The sequence below is a fragment of the Gekko japonicus genome, unplaced genomic scaffold, assembly GCF_001447785.1.
Source record: "Gekko japonicus isolate JY-2015 unplaced genomic scaffold, Gekko_japonicus_V1.1 scaffold141, whole genome shotgun sequence".
NCBI lineage: Eukaryota > Metazoa > Chordata > Lepidosauria > Squamata > Gekkonidae > Gekko > Gekko japonicus.
The window spans coordinates 200457-225443 of record NW_015176455.1 but is presented as its reverse complement, the minus strand read 5'-3'; the positions used below and the strand labels follow the sequence as shown (position 1 = coordinate 225443).

The window sequence follows — 24987 nt, the reverse complement described above, 5'->3', positions numbered from 1 at the left end:
CCTAAGAGCTGACAGTATTCTCAAGGGTTATATATAGTTTGGGGCAAATTTCCCAGTTTTTAACTCCATTGGGAGTCCTTTTGCCCCACAACTTATCTTTTCCAATGGTGACAATAAATTTCTCCTCAGCACATCTCTGAATGGTCTGGCAAGTATTTAGAACTTTTCTTGAGAAATACATATTCCAAGACTTTGCCAAGCAAAACTTTTCCCATCTAAAATGATCAGTTATGTTTCCTGCTGTATTAGTTGTTGGTAATCACCTCTTCATGTCAAGAAATTAGATTATTATACTTTCTTTTAGTCAGCAAATAAATGTCAGTTTCGAAATACCTTTCTAAAGAGTTCAGTGTAAGCTTAACACTACATATTCTCTAGCCCAGAGGTGTTGAACTCATTTGTTATGAGGGCCAGATTTGACATGTGTCACTTTGTTAAGAACATAAGAACATGAGAGAAGCCAATGTTGGATCAGGCCAATGGCCCATCCAGTCCAACACTCTGTCACACAGTGGCCAAAAATACCAGGTGCCATCAGGAGGTCCATCAGTGGGGCCAGGACACTAGAAGCCCTCCCACTGTTGACCCCCCCAAGCACCAAGAATACAGTGCATCCCTTGCCCCAGACTGAGAGTTCCTATCTATGTTGGGCTATACCATGCATGCAATACAATGTAGCACGAGGTACCAGCGATATAAACTTTATAAAGGTGATTTCAGATGCCGAATGGCAATAGCAGGCATGATTGGATTAGGTGTGATATGCAGAGGGGAAGTAGGTGTGGAGAGATCAGCGTTGGTAATGAGACAGGAAACCTAGGTCTAAGTTCCATCCAGGAGGATTCAGTCCAGAAGGATACAACGAATAAATGGACATAAGTGTGACATTAGAAACCACAGCATTCAGTTGCTGACCTAAGAGTAGCAGTGCTCTTACAAAGGAATTTCAAAGGGAGATTAGAAAGAGAGACTGCTAAATTGCATCCTCCTGGACTGGGCTGAGAGCTAGTTTTCCTGTCTCATTACCAATGTGTGCTATTATTATTTGGCATCTGAAAACATTCTACTCTCCAAGATATAAGGACCAGTCCAAGTGTTCTAATTCCTAATCAGGGTCTTCTTGAAATAAAATAAATCCAGATAGGAACAGATAAATCCAATCATTTTTAAAAAAACATACAACTTTTCAGAATAAGCCAAAATAATTTTCTCATTGTACATTGTGCTTGCCAGAAGAATCCATCCTCCCTCCCTCCCTCCCTAGAAGTGTGCTTGCACACAAAAGCTTATACCTGGAATAAAACATTTTTGGTCTTAAAGATGGGGCTCTAATTTTGTTTTTTTTCTCTCTTTCCTCCTCTTCCCTTCATGCCCCAAAAGAGGAGGAGCAGCCATGGAGAAGAAAGCAGAAGCAATCTCTTTCTCTCTGTATGAGTGTGTGTTTGGGGGGGAGGGACAGGCAGGCAGGCTTGTCTTTTTATCTTTCTGGCACGAAGCAGCCACGAAGAGCCACTGAGAGAGCTGGGGGGAAAACAAGCTAGGGTACAACTGCAGCAGCAGCCCTGGAGGGAAAAAAAACCTAATGCTAGCTCTTTGCACTAAGTTAAACCTAGCATATCCCAAATGCTTTTTTCCGCTTGTGCAAGACATTATTCAAGGAATTTTTGGCTATTGTAAGATATAGGGAGGAAAGTACACAATATCTTGCGCAAGCAGGATTGCATTAAGTCTGTTTATGTTTCCACGTATGCATCTGTAGATTAATTCCGCTGTGTCTTTAGCACCAAACCAGTGGATGAGCTAGGTAGCTTGTAGTTTATTAAGATCACTGATATTTGTAGCTCATGAGAATCTATGCAGATAATTTAGTGTTGTTGTCTCTAACAAACAGAAAATGGTTCAGGGCTCATCACAATAACATGGTTTTGTGTTTCTTTTCCTTTCCTTTCTCCCATTGAAGCTCCATGAAACAATGCTCTTGAGCAGCAGGAATTGTTATTATTTAAAGGGTGAAAGCACTGAAAAAAATGTAGCTATAATGTAATTTGCAGGGTTTTTCACAAAGTAAAATATTCAAAGTGGCTGAGATTAAAAGTTAAGAATGACAGGCTAGAAATGAGCTTTGAGATCTTGATAAAATGGCCAATCAAGAAGAATATGAAAAGAGGTATCAATCTTACCTGAAGGACTGGACAGAGTCGATAAGAATACAGTATATTCATAAATATACCCTGGCAAACCTGAGAAGGATTAGCATTTAATCCAGACAAACAAGACCCTCGCACATCAAGTAATGGTCACATAATATGTGTCTGATGAAAGATTGTTTGGAGGGGAAATACCAAAAAATTGAGAGGAGTAAATATGGTAGTTTGATAGTCAAGGTTAATAGTACATTTCTTAAGCGGAGCATAAATCTTGTGTTTCTTATGATTTGTCATCAAAGATGATGTTATACCCAGGGCTATCAAATTTATGTCAAGGAGTTTCACCCAAGAAGATCTAAAAGTGTCCAAAAGAAGATCTACATAGTTCCAGGTTTTTTAAAAAGATTTTTGTTTTTTTGTCAGCTCAGTTGGTACAAAGTATTTTGGATTTCTGACCCTGGGGGACCATTTATTAAGTTTAGAATTTAGGCATTCCTAATCCTTTGTCACTGAAAGAGGCAAAAGCGCTTGAGGCCAAGCACCTTCTGGAATAGCTTGAGCTAGGATATGATGAAATAGGGAATAGCAGTGGTATCTTGGGCATGACTCATATGGCATGTGCTAATTATAAGTAAATACTGTACAAATAATGGTTGGGAAACTTTTTTTTAATTGTGTAGTGCCACGAAAATCCCTTGGACATGAGGTGAATGAACTGGCATCGAGTAGGTTACTGAAACTGGAAATGGAAAACCAAAGTTTGCTAAAGACTGTGGAAGAGCTACAAAGTACAGTGGGATCTGTAGAAGGCAGTAATTCAAAACTTATGAAAATGGAAAAGGAAAACCAGAGACTAAGTAAAAAGGTACCCAGTGGCAATTTTTGTTTTAAAAAATTGAAAATGTTAAATCCCAGGATACTATTATAACCATATGTTATCCCATCATTCATTAAAGAAATTAAGGCAAGTAGCTTAAAGTTGCAGTAAGCTTTCTGTTATGAAGTTCATTGTGTTTTCTTGCCTCCCCCCAAGTCTTTTTGTATTTAATATTTTATGGCATCAATTTTAGCAAAATAATACATTTACTATTGAGATTGCAAATAAGTTTCAAGGATAAAGCAAACATTGCTGTTCATCTTTTTACTACATTTTCTCAAATAATGTCACTTTAAAAGCTGTAACAAACTTATCAGCTTCATCAGGTCTGCTTTCCTTTAGATACATCTGGTTTCCATTGACCTTTGAGGTCCCCTTTCTGAGGGGAAAGGATATCTACACATGCTTTTAATAATAAATAATATAGAAGCTAATATAGGCTTTGATGTAAGTCCATTTGATAGCTGAAAAAGATTAGGTCAGTTGACTGGTCAAGTATTATCAAATGTTGGTCAGCTATTTTAAAAGCATCAAGTTTATTAGAAAACAAAAATGATACTGTATTCGTCAAGAGGTTGAAACACTTAACCTGTAACGGCCCATATCTGCAGGACCCCTTTCCTGCTATTCTCCACTGCAACAACTTCACTCATCTGAGCAAAGCTTTCTGAAGGTGCCACCCTGCAAATAGGTAAACTGCTCCATAAGGAGCAGGTAGTCCCTGAGGTCTGCATTCTCTGTTGTGGCACCCTCATTGTGGAATAGCCTATCTTTGGAGATCAGGAAGGTTCCCACACTTCAATCATTCTGCAAACTATGTAAAACAGAAGTGTTCCAGAGGCCCCTTTTATAAAGGGAATAGGGCTTGTAATACAACAGAACTGTTCAGGCGGGCACTTTTATAAGGGGAACATGAGTTTACTATTTGTTTTATTTAAAACATTTTAAAGCTGCATTTTAACCCAATTTAGGATTCCCAAGATGGTGAACAGTAAAGATTAAAACAAGATTAAAAAAAACACACAAATATATAAAATAATTGAAAAAACACAAACACATGAATAGGAGAAAGAATCAGTGAGAAGGTGAAGCCAGGCCAGGCAAAACAGGAAAGTCTTCACCCACTGGCAGAAGACACTAATAGAAGGCACAGATGAATCTCGCTGGGGAGGGAATGCTATAATTTCTGTGCCACAGCTGAGAAGTCCTTTCTCAGGTTGTAACCTGTTCAGCCTTCGATGGTGGTGGTGGTGGGGGGCACCCAAAACAGTGCCTCCAAAGATTACACTAGTGGTTGGGTATGTTCACATGGGAGTAGGTGGTCCCTAATGTCTTTTGGCCCCAAACTGTACAGGCTTTAAAGATCAGTAACAGCACCTTGAATTCAACCCAGAAGTAAATTGGGAGCTACTGTAAGTGGAACAAGACTGGAGTGATACACTTTCTACAGACCAGTTCAGCCAGAAATCTGGCTGCAGCATTCTGCAGCAAGTGTAGTTTCCAGATACTTTTCCAAATGTAGACCACTTTACAGTAGTCTAATCTAGATGTTCCCAGGGAATGCACCACTGTTGCAAAACTTTTTTTGCTCAGGAAAGGATACAACTGGGTCACCAGCCAAAGCTGGTGAAAGGTACTCCTGGCCACTACTACTATCTCCTTGTCCAGCAGCACCCCTAAGCTACAAACCTGCTCCTTTGTGGGGAGTGTGGCACCATTCAGGACAGGGGACATCCCAATTTGGTGTAGTGGTTAAGTGTGCGGACTCAAATCTGGGAGAACCGGGTTTGATTCCCCACTCCTCCACTTGCACCTGGCTGGATGGCCTTGGGCAAGCCATAGTTTTGATAAGAGCTGTTCTTGAAAAAGAGCAGTTTCTGTCAAGAGCTCTCTCAGCCCCACCTACCTCACAGGGTGTCTGTTGGGCGGAGGGGAAGGGAAAGGAGATTGTAAGCCGCTCTGAGACACCTTTGGGTAGTGAAGGGTGGGGTATAAATCCAATCTCCTCTTCTCTTCTTCTTCTTCTACTGTTTACTGTCTGTCTTGCTCTTACTGCAGTGGTTTCTACTTTTGCGATTTTTGGGGTGGATAAGCTTTGTTTGACATATTATGCCTGATACACTTTTCCATATTGTTTCTAATTTTTGTTATCCTAGTCCAATTATATTGTTTGTTGGATGTCTCATGCTGTTTGATTGTGATGTTTTACACATTGCCTCTCAGTGAGAAAGGTGGGCTATAAATATAGTCAGGGGTCATTTCGTAGAAAAAGAGCTAGGGGGACTCATTAGCATAACTCATTAGCATATGCCACACCCCCTGACATCACCGGACGTGTGTCCTCCCCACAGCCGGCGGCGACCTCCAGCGGGCACCAGCAGGGAGCTCCAGGCCCCGCCCTCCCGCACCTCACCCGGGGGGATGGCGTCCCCCCACGTCCCCCCCCAAATGACCCCTGATTATAGTAAATAAATATCACGTGTCTCTTAGCCATTTAATCACCAAGAAACTGACAAGGATCCACATTCTGTGTGGACTGGATAAGAAAATCCACCCACTTGACTGTTACAGCCTGAGCTGCATGGCAGCTCCCATTCTGAAGGGGCCAGTGGGATCACTGTGGCCCCTATACTGTAATATAAATGCTAATTATTTTGTGGTTCATTGTGGTTCTTCTCCTGTAGGTTCAAGTTTTCTGTAGAAATCCTAAATTATTTCCAGGAAATATAGGGTCATTAGAATGTGTTGGGTTAATTTCCTATATAATACAGTATAAGAAATACTAAGTAAAAATCTTCACCTTTAGAAGATTAATTATGTACAGTTAAATGTAAGATTCCGTTTCAATTCTGTGTTTCTTCTAGCTGGAAGGACTTGAGAATGAACTTAGTGAAGAGAAGCAAAGTCTTCAAAACAGTCAGAATCTAAGCAAAGATCTGATGAAAGAGAAAGCGCAGCTTGAAAAGACAATTGAAACTCTGCGAGAAAACTCAGAGAGACAGGCAAGTTATATAACAAAGCCTTTTTACTCTGTCAACCTTGACTTTGATTAAATGGTCAAAGTTTGCATTTTTAAAGAGAAGCTATGTTTGTTTGGGGTATATATAATTTTAAAACATGGTAATCATTACCAATTTTTCCTGTTTCAGTTTTTACATAAATACATTTTTGTATGCATGTATCTTTTCTACTTTTGGAAAAAAATCTCAAATTTCAGCAGAATATACTATAGCTGAGCTCTTTACAAAACTATGAGCAGGATAGGGAAGCAGCATGCAGTTGTTCTTTAAGAATTTTTCTAGGCAGACAAACCTATCTTTCTAATTTGCTGGAGAGAAAGGAATGATTCTGTGTGGAGAATAAAAGTCTTACTCTTCTGTGCAGAGGGAAACATCTGTCTAGAAATGTCATCAAATTTGCCTGGCTTTCCTCCCTAGCTATGTAACAACTAGTTTTTCCTACAGCTGGGGCTGCTGAAAGCATCTGTCTGCTTCTTTGTAAAATACAGATACTCCTAATCTTGGATTTGAGCAGTCTAATTGCCAACTATTTACAGTTTAGCTTTCCAACATCAAACACTGAAAAGATTATAACATTGTTTTTATTGTTATATCTTAATATCCAATATTTTAGCCCAATACAGATTCATACTTTCATTTGTCATTTAAATTAATTAGATTAAAATGCTGGAACAGGAGAATGAGCATTTGAATCAAACAGTGGCTTCCCTCAGACAGCGCTCACAAATCAGTGCCGAAGCAAGAGTTAAAGATATTGAGAAGGAAAATAAAATTCTCCATGAATCTATCAAAGAGACAAGCAGTAAATTAAATAAGTTAGAATTTGAAAGGAAGCAAATTAAAAAAGAATTGGAACACTATAAAGAGAAGGGAGAAAGAGCAGATGAGCTAGAGAAAGAAGTTCAACATCTTGAAAAAGAAAATGAATTGTTACAGAAAAAGGTTACAAATTTAAAGATCACGTGTGAAAAAATAGATACTTTAGAAGAAGAAAACTCCAGTTTGGATATGGAAAATAGAAAGATGAAAAAGACTTTAGATAGCCTGAAAAATCTTAGCTTTCAGCTAGAGTCCTTAGAAAAGGAGAATGCACAACTTGATGAAGAGAATTTGGAACTCAGAAGAACAGTTGAATCTTTGAAGAGTATAAACATCAAGATGGCTCAGTTACAATTAGAAAACAAAGAATTGGAAAGTGAGAAACAGCAGCTTCAGAAGAGCCTGGAGCTTATGAAAACATCTTGTAAGAAGACTGAGCGTTTAGAAGTCAGTTACCAAGGTCTGGATACTGAAAACCAAAGGCTGCAGAAAGCCCTTGAAAACAGCAACAAAAAGATCCAGCATTTAGAAAGTGAACTACAAGATCTAGAGACAGAAAATCAAGCCCTACAAAAAAATTTAGAAGAACTCAAAATTTCTAGTAAACGTTTGGAACAATTGGAGAAAGAAAATAAACTTTTGGAGCAAGAAACCTCTCAACTGGAGAAAGATAAAAAACAACTGGAGAAAGAGAACAAGAGACTACGACAACAAGCAGATATTAAAGACAGCACTTTAGAAGAAAACAATGCAAAAATCTGTAACCTGGAAAAGGAGAACAAGTCACTCATTAAAGAAATTGGTGTATGTAAAGAAGCTTCCATACGGCTAAAAGAACTTGAAAAAGAAAATAAAGAACTTGTGAAGAGAGCCACCATTGACAAGAAAACACTTGTCACATTGCGAGAGGTAATATTGCCTGCTATGATATCAGTATGAAGGACATTGAAGTTGCAGTGTACCGATAAAACAGTTGTCAATTTAATACAATAATTTAGTTCATTAGTATAGTCAAATTAGTCATTTTACTAGTAGGTGTCTAGTGGTAATACTGTTTCTGAACTCTTAATGACTTGTGAATTCCATAGGCTTACACATTACAGTGGAAGAAACATCACATGAGTTCCCTCTACTCACTTACTTCCATTCTAACAGTGGAAGCTGCCTGCGGTTAGGGATGGGGACAAACCACAAAAATACGGTTCCGTTCATGGTTTGTAGCGAGTCATGAACCAAACTGGTTTGTTCAATTTGTGGCCCTGCAAACCACAGTCTCTTTCAGCGGGGTTTGCAGAAAGCCCAAAAAAGAGCTGAGTGGCGGGGAGCAGCTTGCTTCCTGCCGGTCAGCTGTTTCGGGCTGTCTTTTGTAGCCTCTTTAAAGAAACTGCAGAAGACAGTGCCAAACAGTTGACGTGCTGGGAGCACCTCCCCACCTATGTTTCGGGCTGTCTTCTGCAGCCCGTTTAAACTTTAAAGGGACTGCAGAAGACAGCACAAAACAGCTGATTGGCTGGAAACGCCTCCCCACCAATCAGCTCTTTTTGAGGCTTTGGGGGAACAGAAAGCAGGGGTTCTGTCCCATGCACAAACCACAAACCATATGAACCTCCTCTGGAAGTTCGTGACAGCAGTTCTGTCATGAACTTCTGTTTGAGAACCAGAAACAGGGCAAAATTCATAGTCTGAAGATAGTCACTATTTTTTCAAGGAACTGAAGATGGTTTGAAAGAAGAATCACTGCTTGTATTATGTACATACAGTCTTATTTTTGATTCTATAAAGTGATTTTGCAGATTTATGTGTTTCAAAACCTTCAGTATCTGACAGGATGTGACTGCACCAAAAAATGTAAACGTGTACCATAAGAAACAAAGCCTCCCTCAAATTTCTTTCAACTTTCTTTAAAACTATTGGCTGCCTCCATCCATAGTCCCCACAAACTGATGTTGCCTTATTAATTTAATATGTTCACTTTTAAATTTATTTATTTATTTATTTATTTGGGGAAAGGATTTGGTGAATGAAAAACTGAAGACGCAGCAGATGAATAATGATTTAGAGAAGCTTACACATGAACTTGAAAAGATTGGTTTGAATAAGGAGCGCCTCTTGCATGATGAGCAGAGTAGTGATGACAGGTGAGAATGCTATGTTGTGATCATTTCCTTATGGCGTTTCTGAAGCAGCTGTCTTTCATAGGATTTGTTGCTGAATGTGCAGTTGATGCAAAATATACTTCTTCCAGGCTCTACTTCTGGTTTTGTCTAGGAGTTAGTAGTACTTCATTAAAAGTGTTAACTCCCTTTTGCATTGTTTGTAGAGAAATCATGAGTGGACACTGTCTCCTGTATTTCAGAGCTCACTGCTGCACCTGTTGGCAAATAAATTTGCTCAACTAGTTATCCCAGTGTAGTGTTTCCAGTAGCAAGCAGCCATTAACACATGCTTCTGAATACCCTTTGCTTAAAAGTAGGCACATAGCTTGCTGCTTGAACAGGCATGCTTGTCTCACTTCTCCTTTATTGATGTTTCTGTTTTTGTTCTTCAAATGGCAAAGAGCAGTTCAGGATTAAGACCTGCATAGACAAGTCAAAGCATAAAAAATCATAGTCTGGACTCTGCTCCTTATATGTTTGTGTTTCTGCATCACTGAAATACATACAGTATGCTTAATCTGGTATGTATATATAATGTTTTCCTTCAGGGATATCCTCATTTTTCTTAGCTGAAAATTCCTTTATGATTCTAACACCTACATTTAAAAAGAAATTTCTACTTTGGCCCTGAAAGTTTACTGTTATAGCAACCTTAGTAACACACTATGTTATCCTTACCTACATATGATTGATTTAGATAAGGATTTTTCATTAGGTATGCACATTTGGATATTTCCAGTCTAAATTTATGTCCAAAAAATACTTCCTTCTTATTTTTGACATATCCAGGTGGTAGTTGGGGTTCCTGGGAATACTTGATATCAATTCCTAAAAAGTTTCAGAAATATTTGGGAATATCTGAAAATATTCAGGGCTGGCATTTTAAGGCCTGCTTTTCTTCAATTTTACAAGTTTTCTAGGCAATGGAGGGAGGGAGGTAGCTCTCCCAGGTGATTGTATCAGATGCTAGAGAACCACTTCTGTGCAGAAAATAGATACAGTGCTAAAAATGTTGTTCTTGCCACTCTCATAAAGAAAAAAATTATCACGAATATATTGGAACAAGAGATGCTAGGAAAGTAAACAAGTATCTCAGTTTAAAACAAGCACAAGCACAAACAGATCCCACAAAAGCACCTAAAATGAAGCTCATGCGTGCTGTAGTGCGGTTATTTTCTTCTTTACAGGGGTGGTGGGGAACGGGGGCACCAATGATGTACAGCTGTTGATTCTGTTGGGCTTGCTGCATTAGCCCTGGATTCTGCTGGTGTTCTGGTTTGATGTTGGTTCCATTGGGCTTGCCACATTGGCCCTGGATTCTGTTGGCATACTCTGGTTTGATGTTGGTTCTATTGGATTTATTGTTTCTGTTTGCATTTGGGGGCTTTTGACAAGTGATTCATCTTGTGTGCTTGGCTACTAGCTTCTTTAATTTTTTTCCCATAGGGAAAAATGGAGACAAGTAGAATGGCTGGACACCTTGTTCAGGGGTCCATTGAACTGAACCCGTTGGTCCAATTTGCTTGAAACTGGCAGGCTCTGCTGTGTTGACTGCATTTTTCGTTCAATCCCTTTTCTTCTTGGTTCCTCATTTCATCAGTTTGTTAAGATCTTGTTCCCTTATGTTTTCCATTTTCAGCCTCTCCCTTATCTGCCCATGTAGCTGCTCCAAAGCCTGGGTTGTGAGGTTTTTCTCAGTCATTACTACATTTTACTTCATTCACTGTTGTTTACACATTTATTGTTCTCTTGATGCTTAATGTTCATAAACTTTGTATGCCATTAGACCACCTCAGCTAGTAGCTACCACGAGAACTGTCCTAGTCCCCTGCCATATTACAAATATAAGATAGCTATTGCATTTTGAAAGTTATGGGTACTGCATGTCTACTATAGTCCGCCAAGGTCACTACATAGCAGAAATAGGTGAAGACCACAAAGTACACTTGAAAGAACTGGCAGTGTTGCAGAACGCTCCTTCAAGAATGTAACCACTTCAGCCCTTACAGCCAAAGGTCTTTATTGTAGTCTTAGCTAAACTGTGGTAAAAGTGGATTAAAAGAACTGATCATCTTCTCTCACCATAGCATACTACTATCAACATAGTCTGGGTATTAGGTGATCTTTACATTTATCATATTCATCTACAAATTTATATCTTCTATTACACATCACAGAATGTATTATACAGGATTGTACTCATTAGCATGGTCTACTATAATAGATTTATCATTTTTGGCTGATACAAACCTATTAGCAGAAAAAGAAATTATTTTCATATCACATACTGCACAAAGCAGTATACTCAGTCCCTTTGAAAGCATTCTTGGCTCTTGTCATTTTACTGCACCTGCCAATATAAGGTCACTGGCATACAAACATCTGTTTCCTTTACTTAGTGTTGTATTTCTTCCTCCTGGAATCAATATACATGTTTAAAAAAACTGAATGATCTTCAACGTGGTCTCTGTGCTTCACACCCATGGGATCTAGTGCGCACATGCTGGATCGATCGGCGTTATAGCAAGCTCTTTAACGGATTTTCGCACCCAGACCTCAGGCATGCGCAGGAACCCCACCGCGCATGCCCAGAGGGGAGGGCGCGGACATCCCGCCAGTTCCTTTCTTACCACCGCATTGGAAAGACCTTTCTTTCGTCGGTCTGATCAGTTTGCTATTTTTTGGCCTTTGCCTCACGGCTCTTCGTATATTGATTGAGGAAGGAAAGTTATATTAAGATGGCAGTATCCCATGGGTAGAAAAGTATAAGGAAGGAAGGTTTTTGTATATAAGTTACTTTCAAAAAGTAATTATACTGCATAGAAATAGTATTGTAATGTTTAAACAGGATTTATTTGTGTAAATTAATTTTTGCCCCACATTTTCCCATGTGGACCTAAGGGTTATGAAAGAAAGGGATTTGTGCAGGTAGCACTGTACTTCTAAAATGTAAGCTATCCTCAGCATATAAAATCTATATTGAAATATATTTATTAGTTGAGTTATCTCGGTTTTTATCTCTGGAATTGGATAGTTCATCTTGGGGCCAAAACATTTTCATGTTCTATTTGACATGAGACAGTTTTAAAGGTGGAAAGCACTTGTACCTCCTGTGTTTGAATTATTTTCTGGTCAAGGGTCAAATATTATGTATTAATGGCAGTAGATATCCAGTTTGTTCATCATTCTTCCTTGTTAGTTTACTTCCTGTTCCTTCTGGAATCAAAATACATGCTAAGAAAAACTGAGTGTTCTGCCTTCTCACCAGCCTTCCTGACAGCATGCTGCTCAATTGAGAATAATGGGTAGCTCTGTAATGGCTGGCTCTTTGCAACTTACTTGCAAAGCTTCTCTTCTGTGAACTGATATCTAGACCTCAAATTAATAGACAAAATGACACAGATAATTTTATTTCCTCTAGTTGGTGTTCTTCTGCATAATTAATAAATATTTTAGTTATACAGGTGCTTACCAGAGTGCTATTTCCATGGAATCGGTATTTTTAACATTTTGTTAATATGATTGTGAGTAGTCAGGATGGCTGGAAGAAGGAGGAGGAGCTAGTCACTTTCTGACTGAAATGGCTTGATTCTCAGAATTGGCAATTACATTTGAGTGGGTGTTACAGTGATAACTTTCTATCTCCGTTCCTTGATCTGCTGTTGCTGTCCATATCTGTACTTGTGAATTTCCACAGGTCTGTATTCCAGTTTGCATTATATCCTCCTGCCATGCTCTCTTGTCCTGCATCCCTAAAGCACTATCTGTCTGAACCAAAGGGGAAGAGCACAGTGCAACATTTCCATAAAACGATCCAGTCTCATTTCACACTTTCTTGGCTCTACTGCTGTTATTTAAACGTGCAGATTTTTTCACAGTCAGATATTCAGTGGCAATGAGCAGAATAATCAGAACTCAGATACATGTGTGGCTTGTGTGAAAATGACCTAAAGTTCTCAAATCACATAAGAACATAAGAGATGCCAAAGCTGGATCAGGCCAAAGGCCCATCCAGTCCAACACTCTGTATCACACAGTGGCCAGAAATACCAGTGCCATCAGGAGGTCCACCAGTGGGGCCAGGACATTAGAAGCCCTTCCACTGTTGACCCCCCCCCAAGCACCAAGATGACAGAGCATCACTTGCCCCAGAGTCCCTATCTATACCTTGTGGCTAATAGCCACTGATGGACCTCTGCTCACTGTCGCATTCACTACAGATCTGTTGTTTTTCTTTATTTATTTACTTAATGTATACCCTACCTTTCTCCCCAGTGAGAACCCTGGGCTTATATTGTTCTCCTCTCCTCCATTTTATCCTCACAATTACCCTGTGAGTTGGCTGGGGGTGTGCAACTGGCCCATGATCACCCAGTCAGCTTCCATGGCAGAGTAGGGATTCAAACCTTGGTTTCCCAGATGCTAGTCTGAAGATGAGAGTTGAGGGGGCTTTCTTTTCCCTTTGTGTGTGTGTGTGTGTGTGTATAATACTCATATATTCACCCCCAGAGGAAGCTGTGCTTGGGAGTAAGTGTTTGCCTTTGTGAGCGGTATTATGATACATAATTAACTCTAGGATCTCACTTTTAAATACTGCTTTAAATAATGAGAGATTGTATACTAACTGTCTTGGAAACTGTAAGATTGGATTGAAGGTGAGGCAAAATATCAGTTCAATTTTGTTATATCAAGGGAAGTAGCAGTTTTGAAACATAAGCTGGAATCAGAGAGTAAATACATGAAATAAGAATGCACCTGTGTGATAATTTATTCCTTGTTGTCTTCTTTGCTGCTGTTCTTTAACAGACATGCAAATTCTGAAGACTGCTCTCCGTGTCCTTCCCAACAGAGGATTGTAATCAAGCTCATTATTTATCTTTATACTTGTTTTGGAACGCAGCCAAAATGAAAGATGTTCATTGGCAATCCATTCAGTTTCCATCCTGGCTGTTTATATATTATAGTACTGAGTATGACTTCATTAAATACCTCTGTTAGCATACACACCAACCAGCACAGTTGGTGCTTTTCATTTTGTCCCTTATTGTCAGTCCTTGGATCAGTTCAGACATCACACTAAGCCATGGTTTAAGAAAAGAAACAATGGTTAATGTGATCATCCAAATATGGGTCATTCCAATAATTATGATCAGTTATAGTCTGTCAAACCATGCCATGAATTGAAATCATGGTCTAAAGCTGAGTCTTAGCTATGGCTTCATGTGATGTATAAACATAAGACATCCTGCCTTGTTCCACAGTGGTGCCTTCATCATATATATGCTTCTTCCTCTTTTAGACTGTGGCTTTAGATTATGTGTGTGTGTGTGTGTGTGTGTGTGTGTGTGTGTGTGTCTTTTGGGGCCGGAGCACCACTCTGGGAACCCAGGAGCTGGCAAAACGGCTGTGGCAGGAATCCGCGCCCCCAGCTCCCCACACTACGGCCTGTCGCCGCCTTCCCGGGGCCCACGCTTTCCCTCCTTCTTTCTTTCTCTTTCTTTTCCTCTTTCCTCCCTTCTTTCCTTCTCTTTCTTTCACTCTTTACTTCCTTCGTTCCTTCTCTCAATCCCCAGATGTGCAGAAAAATCTGAAATCTATAAAAAACTATAGGGGGGATACTTAAATCCCCCCCAAAGTAAAAGAGCGTTCCCTGAGCATGCACACTGCTGGACCTCCTGATGGCACTGGTATTTCTGGCCACTGTGTGACACAGAGTGTTGGACTGGATGGGCCTTTGGCCTGATCCAACATTGGCGTCTCTTATGTTCTTATGTTCTTAACGCTCTGAGAACTGCCTCACTGCTGCCGCCACTGGGGGGGGGAGAAGGCTTGGTGGGCCGGCGGCTGTGAGCCGTTGAGGCCTTGCCGCTTGGGAGGGAGGGAGAAAACTTGGCAGGCAGGCCTCGCCACCGTGGGGGGGAAGAAAGCTTGGCGGGCCAGCAGCCATGAGCCGTTCAGGCCTCGCTGCTGCTCGGGGGGGTGGAGGGAGAAAGCTTGGCGGGCCGGCAGCTGTGAGCCACTCAGGCCTCGCTGTTGGTGGGGGAGGGAGAAGGCTGGGCTCACCTGCTGCTGCTTCTCCTGCTTCTGTAGGCTGGGAGCTGTGGGGAATATCCCCCCCCTTGCGAGTATTGCGGGTCCCACTTCTTGTAATTTGCTGAAATTGTACATATGAAAACCTCACATAAATTAGATAGAAATTATGGGGTTTTCCTTTTCTTTGATCATGAAGTAGCTAGCCTTCAAGAAGATACAGTGTTAGCTTTGTAAAGAACTAAGCAGGCAGTTATTATTTATTTATTTAATTTATTACATTTATACCCAGCCCTCCCCGCGAATGGGCTCAGGGCGGCTCACATAAGGCACCAAGTGCGTTCAGTATACAAAATTACATAATACAAAATACAAATTAAAACAAATTAAAATCAATTCTACGGATGCACATATAAACTCCCAACATCTTGCGTAGCAGGGGGGAAGGCTGGGGTGGTGAAAGGAAAAAGACCTGGCCCTTGTTGCCACAAGCTTGGCCTCCTTAGGGCCCGGCGTCACCAGCCGGTGTTGTGACCCCGACCGAAGTGCTCTTTGGGGAATATATAGGGAAATGCGGTCCCTCAGGTAAGTCGGACCCTGGCCATATAGGGCTTTAAAGGTAAGCACCAGCACTTTGAAGCGAATCTGGTATGCTATAGGCAGCCAGTGCAGCGCTTTCAGCACAGGTCGGTTGTGCTCCCAGCCCGGGACACCCACCAACAACCTGGCTGCAGCATTCTGCACCAGCTGTAGCTTCCGGATTTGCGTTGCAGTAGTCCAGCCTTGAGGTGACCGTCGCATGGATCACTGTAGCTAGGTCATTGCGGTCAAGGAAAGGAACCAACTGCCGTATCAGCCGAAGATGATAAAATGCCGATCTGGCAGTGGCTGCTACCTGGGCCTCCATCATTAAGGTAGGGTCTAGGAGCACTCCCAAACTCCTAACCTCCAAAGCTGGCTCCAAAGGTGCCCCATCGAAGGTCAGGAGTGGAAGCCCTAACCCCGATCCGGTCCGACTCAAGCACAGGACCTCCGTCTTCGCCGGGTTTAACTTCAGCCTGCTCAGCCCGAGCCACCCAGCCACGGCATTCTGATGTTACATTTAACCACTGTCAAGGAGAAATATGAACAAACTCAATGTGTTGCCAAGCTTATGTACACCTTTTGCATCTTCCCTCTTCATTCTCACATGGAGAAATGCAGTTTGAAAATGACAAATGAATGTAGGTTTCCATGTTAATCAGCATTAATTTTTTGTCCCTAATAAAGATTCTGGGCATGGATTTAAACTCCAGTTTAGAATCCCAGTTTGGGATGGGGAAAGAATTCAGTTAAAGCCACATGCCTGGATTCATACATCATGGGTATCCAAAATAAGTTTTAACTGCAGTTCTTTGTGCAGGAAGGAAGAAGCATCAAGACATACATACCCATCTGGCAACAAGATAGATTTGTACACATTTTCCTTAGCTGTAGTTAAATGTGAACAGAGCCTATGTTAACAGTGTTGGTTGGTGAACAGGTGCAGTAGCACAAAAGGGAAAAAAATATTGAGCATCAGTACTCCAGAAGGATTAGCATAGTTAAATTTCAGTCTAGGCTAATTTAATGAGGTACAAGATTTTGAACATACGTGTACCCTGGAAATAGACATACTAGAATTTGGTGCGGATTGGATTTCCCTGCCTTGCGCAACTTGTATGCTGCCTTATAGTCAAGGTAATAAATATCAAGTACACTAAATTGAGACTGAGGGCTGGAACTTTTGATCTATTACCAGAAAGTGCTTGTGGTCTTTCCCCTTCCACGGCAGCCTCCCTGTGACCCTCTAAAAGCCAATAATAGGGATCAAGAACCTACTGGACAAAATGCAGCACACTGCAGTGTGCTGCAGTGAGTGTGAATTATGTGAATTAGCCCTTCAACTGTTGTATGACTGCTCTGGTAAGCTGTCAATGCCTCCTGGTGTTTTCTCTATGAATCTCCTCTGACCTTCAGCATTGGCTTTTGGGGGGCTCACAAGGGGCTTCTGTGGGAAAGGGAAGGTCTCTGTTAGCAATTTGTAGGTGTTCATCTCCAACCTTTTCTAAATAATTTAAGATGAATTTTTGCTGCAGTCCTTGGTAACAAAAAATACTATTTTTATGGTTTTATTAAACAGTAAATACAAACTGTTGGAGTCAAGGTTAGAATCCACATTGAAGAAATCACTTGAAATAAAAGAAGAAAAAATTGCTGCTTTGGAAGCTCGGCTAGAAGAATCAACAAATTTAAACCAACAGCTGCGCCAGGAACTTAAAACAGTAAGGAGAACACTGTTGCTGTTGTTTCATTATGAGACATAAGATCCTAAACATAATTTTCAAATGTATGTAATTGAACTAAAATGTCTTTAACTAAATAATATTTTCTAAGATTTTGTAAAAATCTTGTATTTTGCAAAATACAAAAATGCATACTTTGTATATCTCTTTATATTGAAAATCAAAACTCTTCCTAAGTAACATCTGCTATTTCTCAAGGAAAATAATATATATAATTGATTTATTTCACATTAATTTATGAAGACTTACTTTTAAAATAATTATGTGTTTCTTTAACAAAAAGCATCTTGCATTCCTGGTGTAGCAAATCTTGACATCCCCCTTTTATTTTTTTGCTGGTAGCATTATTTGATGGTGGTGTTTGGTAATGCTGTGACCTGAACAGCCCACGTCAGATCTTGGAAACTAAGCAGGATCAGCCCTGGTTAGTGGTTGGATAGGAGACCACCAAAGAAGTCCAGGGTTCCTACGCAGCGGCAGGCTTTGACAAACCATCTCTCAGTGTTTTTTTCCTTGGCTACAACCTGTCTACAAAAAAAATTGTTCTGAACAGCTGACATTAGAGGTTGCAGCACATACTATTACTGATTCTTGTGGTAGCTTATTCCTGTAGGCATGTGAAATATGAATGGGGAGAGCAGAATAATAGACATTAGGTCACCAGACTACATCTGCAAGTAGTAGCTGTTTCAGTAAATTATCTCTCCTTGCTGTTCTCTGGAAATCTGCATTCAGTTGGGTAAATCTTTCCTTTTCGCCTTTGCCCTTCACTTTCCTTCTTTCCTCTGCTATTTGTAAAGCCTCATCAGACAGCCACTACCTTCCGACCTGAGGGGCTCATCTTCCGGCGTCATATCTTTTTGCCTTTTGATACTGTCCATGGGGTTTTCTTGGCAAAAAATACTGGAGTGGGTTGCCATTTCCTTCTCCAGGGGATCACGCTTGGTCTGAGTTCTCTGTTGTGGCCTGTCCGTCTTGGGTGGCCCTCCACGGCATAGCCCACAGCTTCATCGAACCACGCAAGCCCCCTCGCCACGACAAGGCAGTGATCCATGTGATCAGTAAATAGCTTGCTTTTATTTGGAAGCCAATAATAAAATACAGTTATTATAGTAGACACCATTTTGTTATTTCATACCAATTAAGGCCAAATGAGATGGGATGGCAGCAAATCAATGTATTAAGAGTACACTTTATCCTTAAAATCACTTTAAAATGTGCATGGGGTGATTTAAAGTTCATTAGGGATAGGAAGGAATGAAATGCCATATCCTTCCATTACCCACCCTTTGGAACTCTGTGGAACCACTTCCTCACATCTCATTTCTTCCTGTGAGGCTCAGACTTGAAATAAGTCCCATCAGATGGTTTTAAGAATGTGCATGTGAGTTAGGGAAGGGTTCAGCACCTACTTCCAGTTTTCAGCATGACCTCAGTGAGATCATTCTTTTAATTGGTCTGGTTTTTTTAATTGTGGTATAGTACTAATGGTTTAAGTGGAGTTCTTTTTAGTTGTGTACTACATTAGCACACTAGCCCCAAACATTTGTTGCAGTGTGTCTGCCTAAGATGTTGGTATGGTTTCACTGTAGCAATAGTATAATGGTGTTTTGTGATATTATACTGCCTTGATCTTGGGTATTGTCCCACTCTCAGCACTTCTGCAGTGATGTACGATGTCTTGGGATCCGGCAGTGTTGCACGCATCCCTATTTGTATCTTATCTTTCGCATTGCGTAGCTGTGGGAACTGTCAACACAAGGAAGAGAAGAAATATCTATAAAAGTGTTCATCTTCTGTCAGCCAATGTATTTTAGTATACGATTTACATGTCTAAAATTGAATTGATTTTCTAGGTTAAAAAGAATTATGAAGCACTCAAACAAAGACAAGAGGAGGAGAAAATGGTACAGAACTGTTCTCCAAGAACTGGAGAAGAAAGTCAGTCTATTAATAAATGGGAGAGAGAAAGTCAGGAAACTACTAGAGAACTTTTGAAGGTTAAAGATAGATTAATTGAAGTTGAGAGAAATGTGAGTAGTGATTGTAATTATTTTAGTTAAATTTGTTCAGCTGTATGTATGCATCTGCTTTGTATAAAAATCACTTCAGCAAATTTGTACAGCAGTGTCTATCTTCTGCTGCCTGTTTATGAGTTTTTTCTGTGGCCACCCCAGTGTTGCAGAGCAGCCTCCTAGAGGAAGTCAGAAGATCTACTTTTCCTTTGCAGTGTTTGATGGCTTGCAAAACAGAACTGTTAAGAAGAATTCTTGACTCTTCAGCAATACTCCCTCTAAGCTGTGGAGTCTTGTGAGCAAAAATTCTACTTTGTGAGCTATTGACATTAAAGTTGTGAGCAAGCGAATTGGCTACTGCATAAATTAGTTTGCTCTGGAGCCATCCTTCCTGAGCTAATACAAAAATGTGTGAGCTGGAGGCTAAAAAGCTGTGAGCTAGGTCACACTAACTCAGCTTAGAGGGAAGACTGCTCTTCAGATAATTGCTTTGTGGGCTCCTTGAAAGACCATGGTCTTTAGTTTTAATTCTGTTCTTATAATTATTGTATGTTGTGCTCAGGGGTCGTTTCGTAGAAAAAGAGCTAGGGGAACTCATTAGCATAGCTCATTAGCATATGCCACACCACCTGACATCACCGGAAGTGTGTCATAAGGCCACACCCCCTGACATCACCGGAAGTGTGTCATAAGGCCACACACCCCGCTCCCAACGGTCCCGGCCGCTGCCACCGGCCTTGCAGCTCCACTGCTGAGCCCCATGAGGGGCCCGGCGGTGGACCTGCAAGGCCGGCGGGTGTGCAAGGAAGCCCCGCGAAGGCCCTCCCTGGCCCCAGGCAGGCAGGGGTGGGGAGAGGCAGGGAGGAAGCAACTTACCCTCCCTCTTCTCCTGCCTCCTCCTGGCTGAATGAGGGCCGGAAGCAGGGCGGCCGGAAGCAGGGGGCGGGGCTTCGTCATGTGCCCCGCCCCCCATACCTCACCCGGGGGAACTGCGATCCCCCGCATTCCCCCCCGAAATGACCTCTGGTTGTGCTGATGTTGTTACCTGCCTTGGGTCCTAGTTATCTGGGAGAAAGGTGAGATTATAAATGTTTTAACCAAATATGTCAATTGAATTGATATGGGAAAATAATGCCCTAATGACTGATAGTATAATAGAATATTATATTTCTAAAAATACATTTTCTTGGAAATAAATCACATTTATTTCAGAGCAACTTACTGCAAGGTAAGTGTGTTATTGCCATTCTGTCGTGTTTTTCTATGGATTATACTTGGAAGAGAAGCTGCTGGCCTATTAATGTGAGCCGTTCAAAGCATTGAACTATAAGAACTATAGTTCTTATATAAGAACGGATTCACTAAAGAAAGCTACTGGTAGTTGCTAGTACTCAGAGGTAAGGCATGCTTTCTTGATATACAGTAGATTACATATATAATTTTTAAAAAATTCAGTTCTCCAATGATGAATTACAACATTTTTCAAGCAAAATGATTTCCTGTATTGGGTATGCTGGGAAGCTGGTACTAATTTTACATTCTGAGCCATACGTAGCCATAGATTGATTTTTGTATATGCTTATGAAAATTCTAGCCAACTCATAAACTAGTATTTCCAGGCACAGAATTACATCATCCATATGTAATATTACATATATGTAATATGAGAGCCAGCATGGTATAGTGGTTAGAGTGTTGGACTAGGATCTTGGAGGCTCAGGTACAAATCCCCACTTTGCCACAGAAACTTGCTGGGTGACCTTGGGCCAGTCACACACTCTCAGCCTATCCTACCTCACAGGGCTGTTGTAAGAATAAAATGTAGGTGAGGAGAACCATGTAAGTGACTTTGGGTTTCCATTGGGGAAAAAGTGGGATAAAAATAAAGTAAATTAAAAACTATTATTTGCTTGACTATCGCCTTGTGCATAGCAAAGTTCTTGCTTTGACTAAGTTTGTAGTGTTGAGATTTGTGTGCAGAAAACACACATTTTTTATTTTGGAGACTCTCACTTTATACATTGGAGAGACATTTTTGTGTGTCTTCCCCTAGTGTAGCATTCCATAAATCTTTCTTGGGGTCTAGGCATAAATGATCAAAAACTAATGGGGGTGACTCATATAAATCTCAAGATTCCTAGTCATTCTTTCTCTGGTACCTTACTCCCATTCTTGCACAATTCAAATACCATCAAGACAAATTGTATTACTTAAATATATTTAGGCTTTCTTGCATTGTGTGATTCCTTATTACTGTAATACTTGTATTATTTGTAGACTGTTTTTGTATTGAGTCCAGCCTTGAATAAAATGCATGTTTTGTTGATCTAGGCAGTGCATGCATTTACTGTATTTTTATTTATTTATTTTTTTAAAGAATGCAACACTGCAGGCAGAGAAGCAAGCCCTGAAAACACAACTAAAGCAACTTGAGACACAGAACAATAATCTGCAAGCTCAGATTTTGGCACTTCAGAGACAGACAGTTTCCTTACAAGAGCAAAATACAACTCTACAAACTCAGAATGCCAAGCTTCAGGTTCTGTTTTTATAAATATTTATTTGTTTGTTTATTTATTCATTAGATTTCTATCTCGCCCTCCCGCCAAAGCAGCTCAGGGCGGCTTACAACAATTATAAAACCAGCATAAATACATACATAAAATACAACTCAATAAAATAGCTCAGGTCATTTCCAATTAAATAAATAAATACAGTTAAACCATTTAAATGTGGCGGTGTCGTATAATAAAGTGCAAGTGCAGCACAGCCGATATAGGGTCTTTCCTACTGAAACGCCCAGCGAAAATGCTCCGTTTTCGTGGCTCTGCGGAATTGCTGGAGGTCCTCAGGCAGGGCTCTGATTTCGCTGGGGAGCTCATTTGATAAACATTAATCTTACAAGTAAAGACTTGACTGTTAACCACATTCATTTGAGATTTATTGAGGGGGGAGAGTAAGCATAATTCTCACATATATATGTTCCTCATGGATCATGATTGTGCATGATTTCACAAACAAGAAAGTAGGGCCACTGGGTAGTCTCTTGCTCCGTTTTGGTTCTCTCTCTCTCTTTCTCTGTATGTTTGCTATTCCTTAAAAAGTCATCTGTTCTTCATTCTTGGTTGCTGTCTCTTATGTAGGTTTTACTTAAGTGGTGCAGAATGGGGGCTTTCATCTTGCAGTGTTCTACAGTTCTAGCTTGTCTTTTCAGACCAGAACCAAATCTGTTCCCACCCCATACACCTTGGTTTTGGGATCAGAGCTGTGATGTTTCCCATTCTGTTGTACTATTTTTAAGGACCTTATTTATTTTTCAAAATTGCTCCTCTTACATTTTGCAACAGTTGGTGTTAGAGAGGTAAAGGAGAACATATTGGAAACAAAATATAGAATTCTTTAGGGGAGAAATCTGAATAATCTTGTTTTATGTATCTGTATGCTGTCCCCCATTTTTTGGGGGGGGGATTGCGGTAGAGAAGTAGATTACATACTTTGACCATCTAAGGCCCTTGTTTGATTTTCAGCTGATCTGAAAACTGTTAATTATGTTAGCTTAGATGAGCTGTTTCGCTAATTATGTATATATTTATTCTGATCTAGTTTATTTAAAAGGGTTTTATTATCATGGTTCAATGCCTTTGTCATTCTTGCAGGTAGAAAATTCCACTATTAATTCACAAAGTACATCTCTTATGAATCAGAATGCACAGCTGCTGATTCAGCAGTCTGCCTTAGAAAATGAAAATGAATCTATAATTAAGGAACGAGAGGATTTGAAATCACTGTATGATTCACTAGTCAAAGATCACGAGAAACTGGAACAGCTTCATGAACGGCAAGCTGCAGAATATGAATCTTTAATTTCTAAACATGGAAATCTTAAGTCAGTGCATAAAAACCTTGAAATGGAACATAAGGACTTAGAAGACAGGTAATTACCCTGTATCTGTTCCCTTTTATGACTAAATCTGGAATTCTGTATGTTTTCAATATCATTTTATATTGAATAATGAAAATAAAAACTTTTTAACGTTACATTAAAATGCTTAAAATGCAGAATCTGGCATTTGAAATCTTTTTTTTACTTAATACTTGAAAATAGAATTATATTATGAATTAACTTTACAGATATAATCAGCTGCTGAAACAAAAAGTGCAATTAGAAGAACTGGAGAAAGTTCTCAAAGCAGAACAAGAGAAGATGGTACAGCAGAACAAAAAGCATGAAACTGTAGCTGCAGAATACAAAAAGCTTTGTGAGGAAAATGACAGGTAATGAAGCATGAATAATTGTCTGTACTTTTATGTATTATTACATATTCTGACCATATTTTGCATTGTTAAGGGTGAGAGAGCATTTTATGACCCTCCAATATATGGTAGTTTCTGCTCACACTAATGGCAAGCTGCTGCTACCACAAGTGGAGGTAGTAAACACAGGCTGCCATCTGTATGAAGTGGCTACCATGTGCAAATACGTTATGAAGGTAAGCTCTTGGTTCCATCGGCACAAGTGGCAGTTAGAGCCAGTCAAATGTGACATCACATGCTCATGTGAATCATCCTTGTCAACTGAAACATCATAATGTATGAGTGAAATAATCATGATTTTTGACAGGCAGCATCTGTGGTCACATACAGGCACCATTTCTCTATGGAGGGCAATAATGTGAAAATAAGTGTGGCATTCAACTAGGTAAACTCAATGAGATTAGAAACCTTGTTTTGGTGAGAAGATAGGAAAGATAATTAAATATGGTAGTCTACAAAGCATATAGCTCAAACAGGAAAGTGTCACGGCAGGACCAGGGGGCGTGACGCAAGCAAGCAAAAGTCCAGGAACAGTCCGAGGTCAAGCCGGGCAAATCAGGTAGCAAGGTTCAAGCAGGTTTAAATCACAGTCCAAAAGCAGGGTCAGACATACCAAAGTTTCAAGTCCATAAATCACAACGATACCAGAGGAGTCAGAGATGAACGTAGCTTTTTTGGGTTCAGCTATACTGGTAACCGAATACAGAACTGTGATCTGTAGTCGGCTTATGTGATACCCGAATGCACACCCCTAGTGACAGAGTGAGCTCCTGTCTCTGGCCCCAGCTCCTGCCAAACCCCCAAGCAGCCACATTCTCGCATAACTTTCCTAATGTGATGACGTTACCTGGAAGGGACATCATCACGTCAGTGATGTCATGGGGGACACTCAGGTTTGAGGGCAAAACTCTATGGTAAATATGCCCTGTATGGTAAATATGCTATCAGATCAACGACACAATGATGTTACTTCCAGGTGACATCATCACGTCATCCCCACCCCCTCCAGGAACGCCCCCCAAATCCCCCCGCTGGCATCAAGGTAGGATCTGGCAACCCTACTTCATATTGTGCATTTTGAGTGACTGAAACCTTGTCTTAGAAAGTATTTCCACTCATTTTGAAGGACAAAATAGTTCTTAGAAATGCTTCCCCCCCCATCCAATTTTTCTGTTGGAAAAACTGAAAAAAACTTTGGGGGGTCCGTCTTTTCCCCAGTCCTTCACATATCTACACAGGACACACTTTAATTTTGGAATAAAGGTTTTCGTTTATCCCTAGCTGA

The 24987-nt window shown here is 40.4% G+C and overlaps 1 protein-coding gene across 1 annotated transcript in view; it reads left to right on the top strand.

The window, feature by feature from the left end:
* Positions 1–24987, top strand: part of CCDC88A (coiled-coil domain containing 88A) — a 145313-nt gene that overhangs the window by 83519 nt on the left and 36807 nt on the right. The window contains 9 exon segments of the mRNA XM_015426940.1: positions 2828–3012; positions 5889–6026; positions 6702–7772; positions 8874–9001; positions 17211–17352; positions 19230–19406; positions 21766–21927; positions 23045–23322; positions 23520–23663. Coding sequence (XP_015282426.1) covers positions 2828–3012; positions 5889–6026; positions 6702–7772; positions 8874–9001; positions 17211–17352; positions 19230–19406; positions 21766–21927; positions 23045–23322; positions 23520–23663 — 2425 coding nt within the window.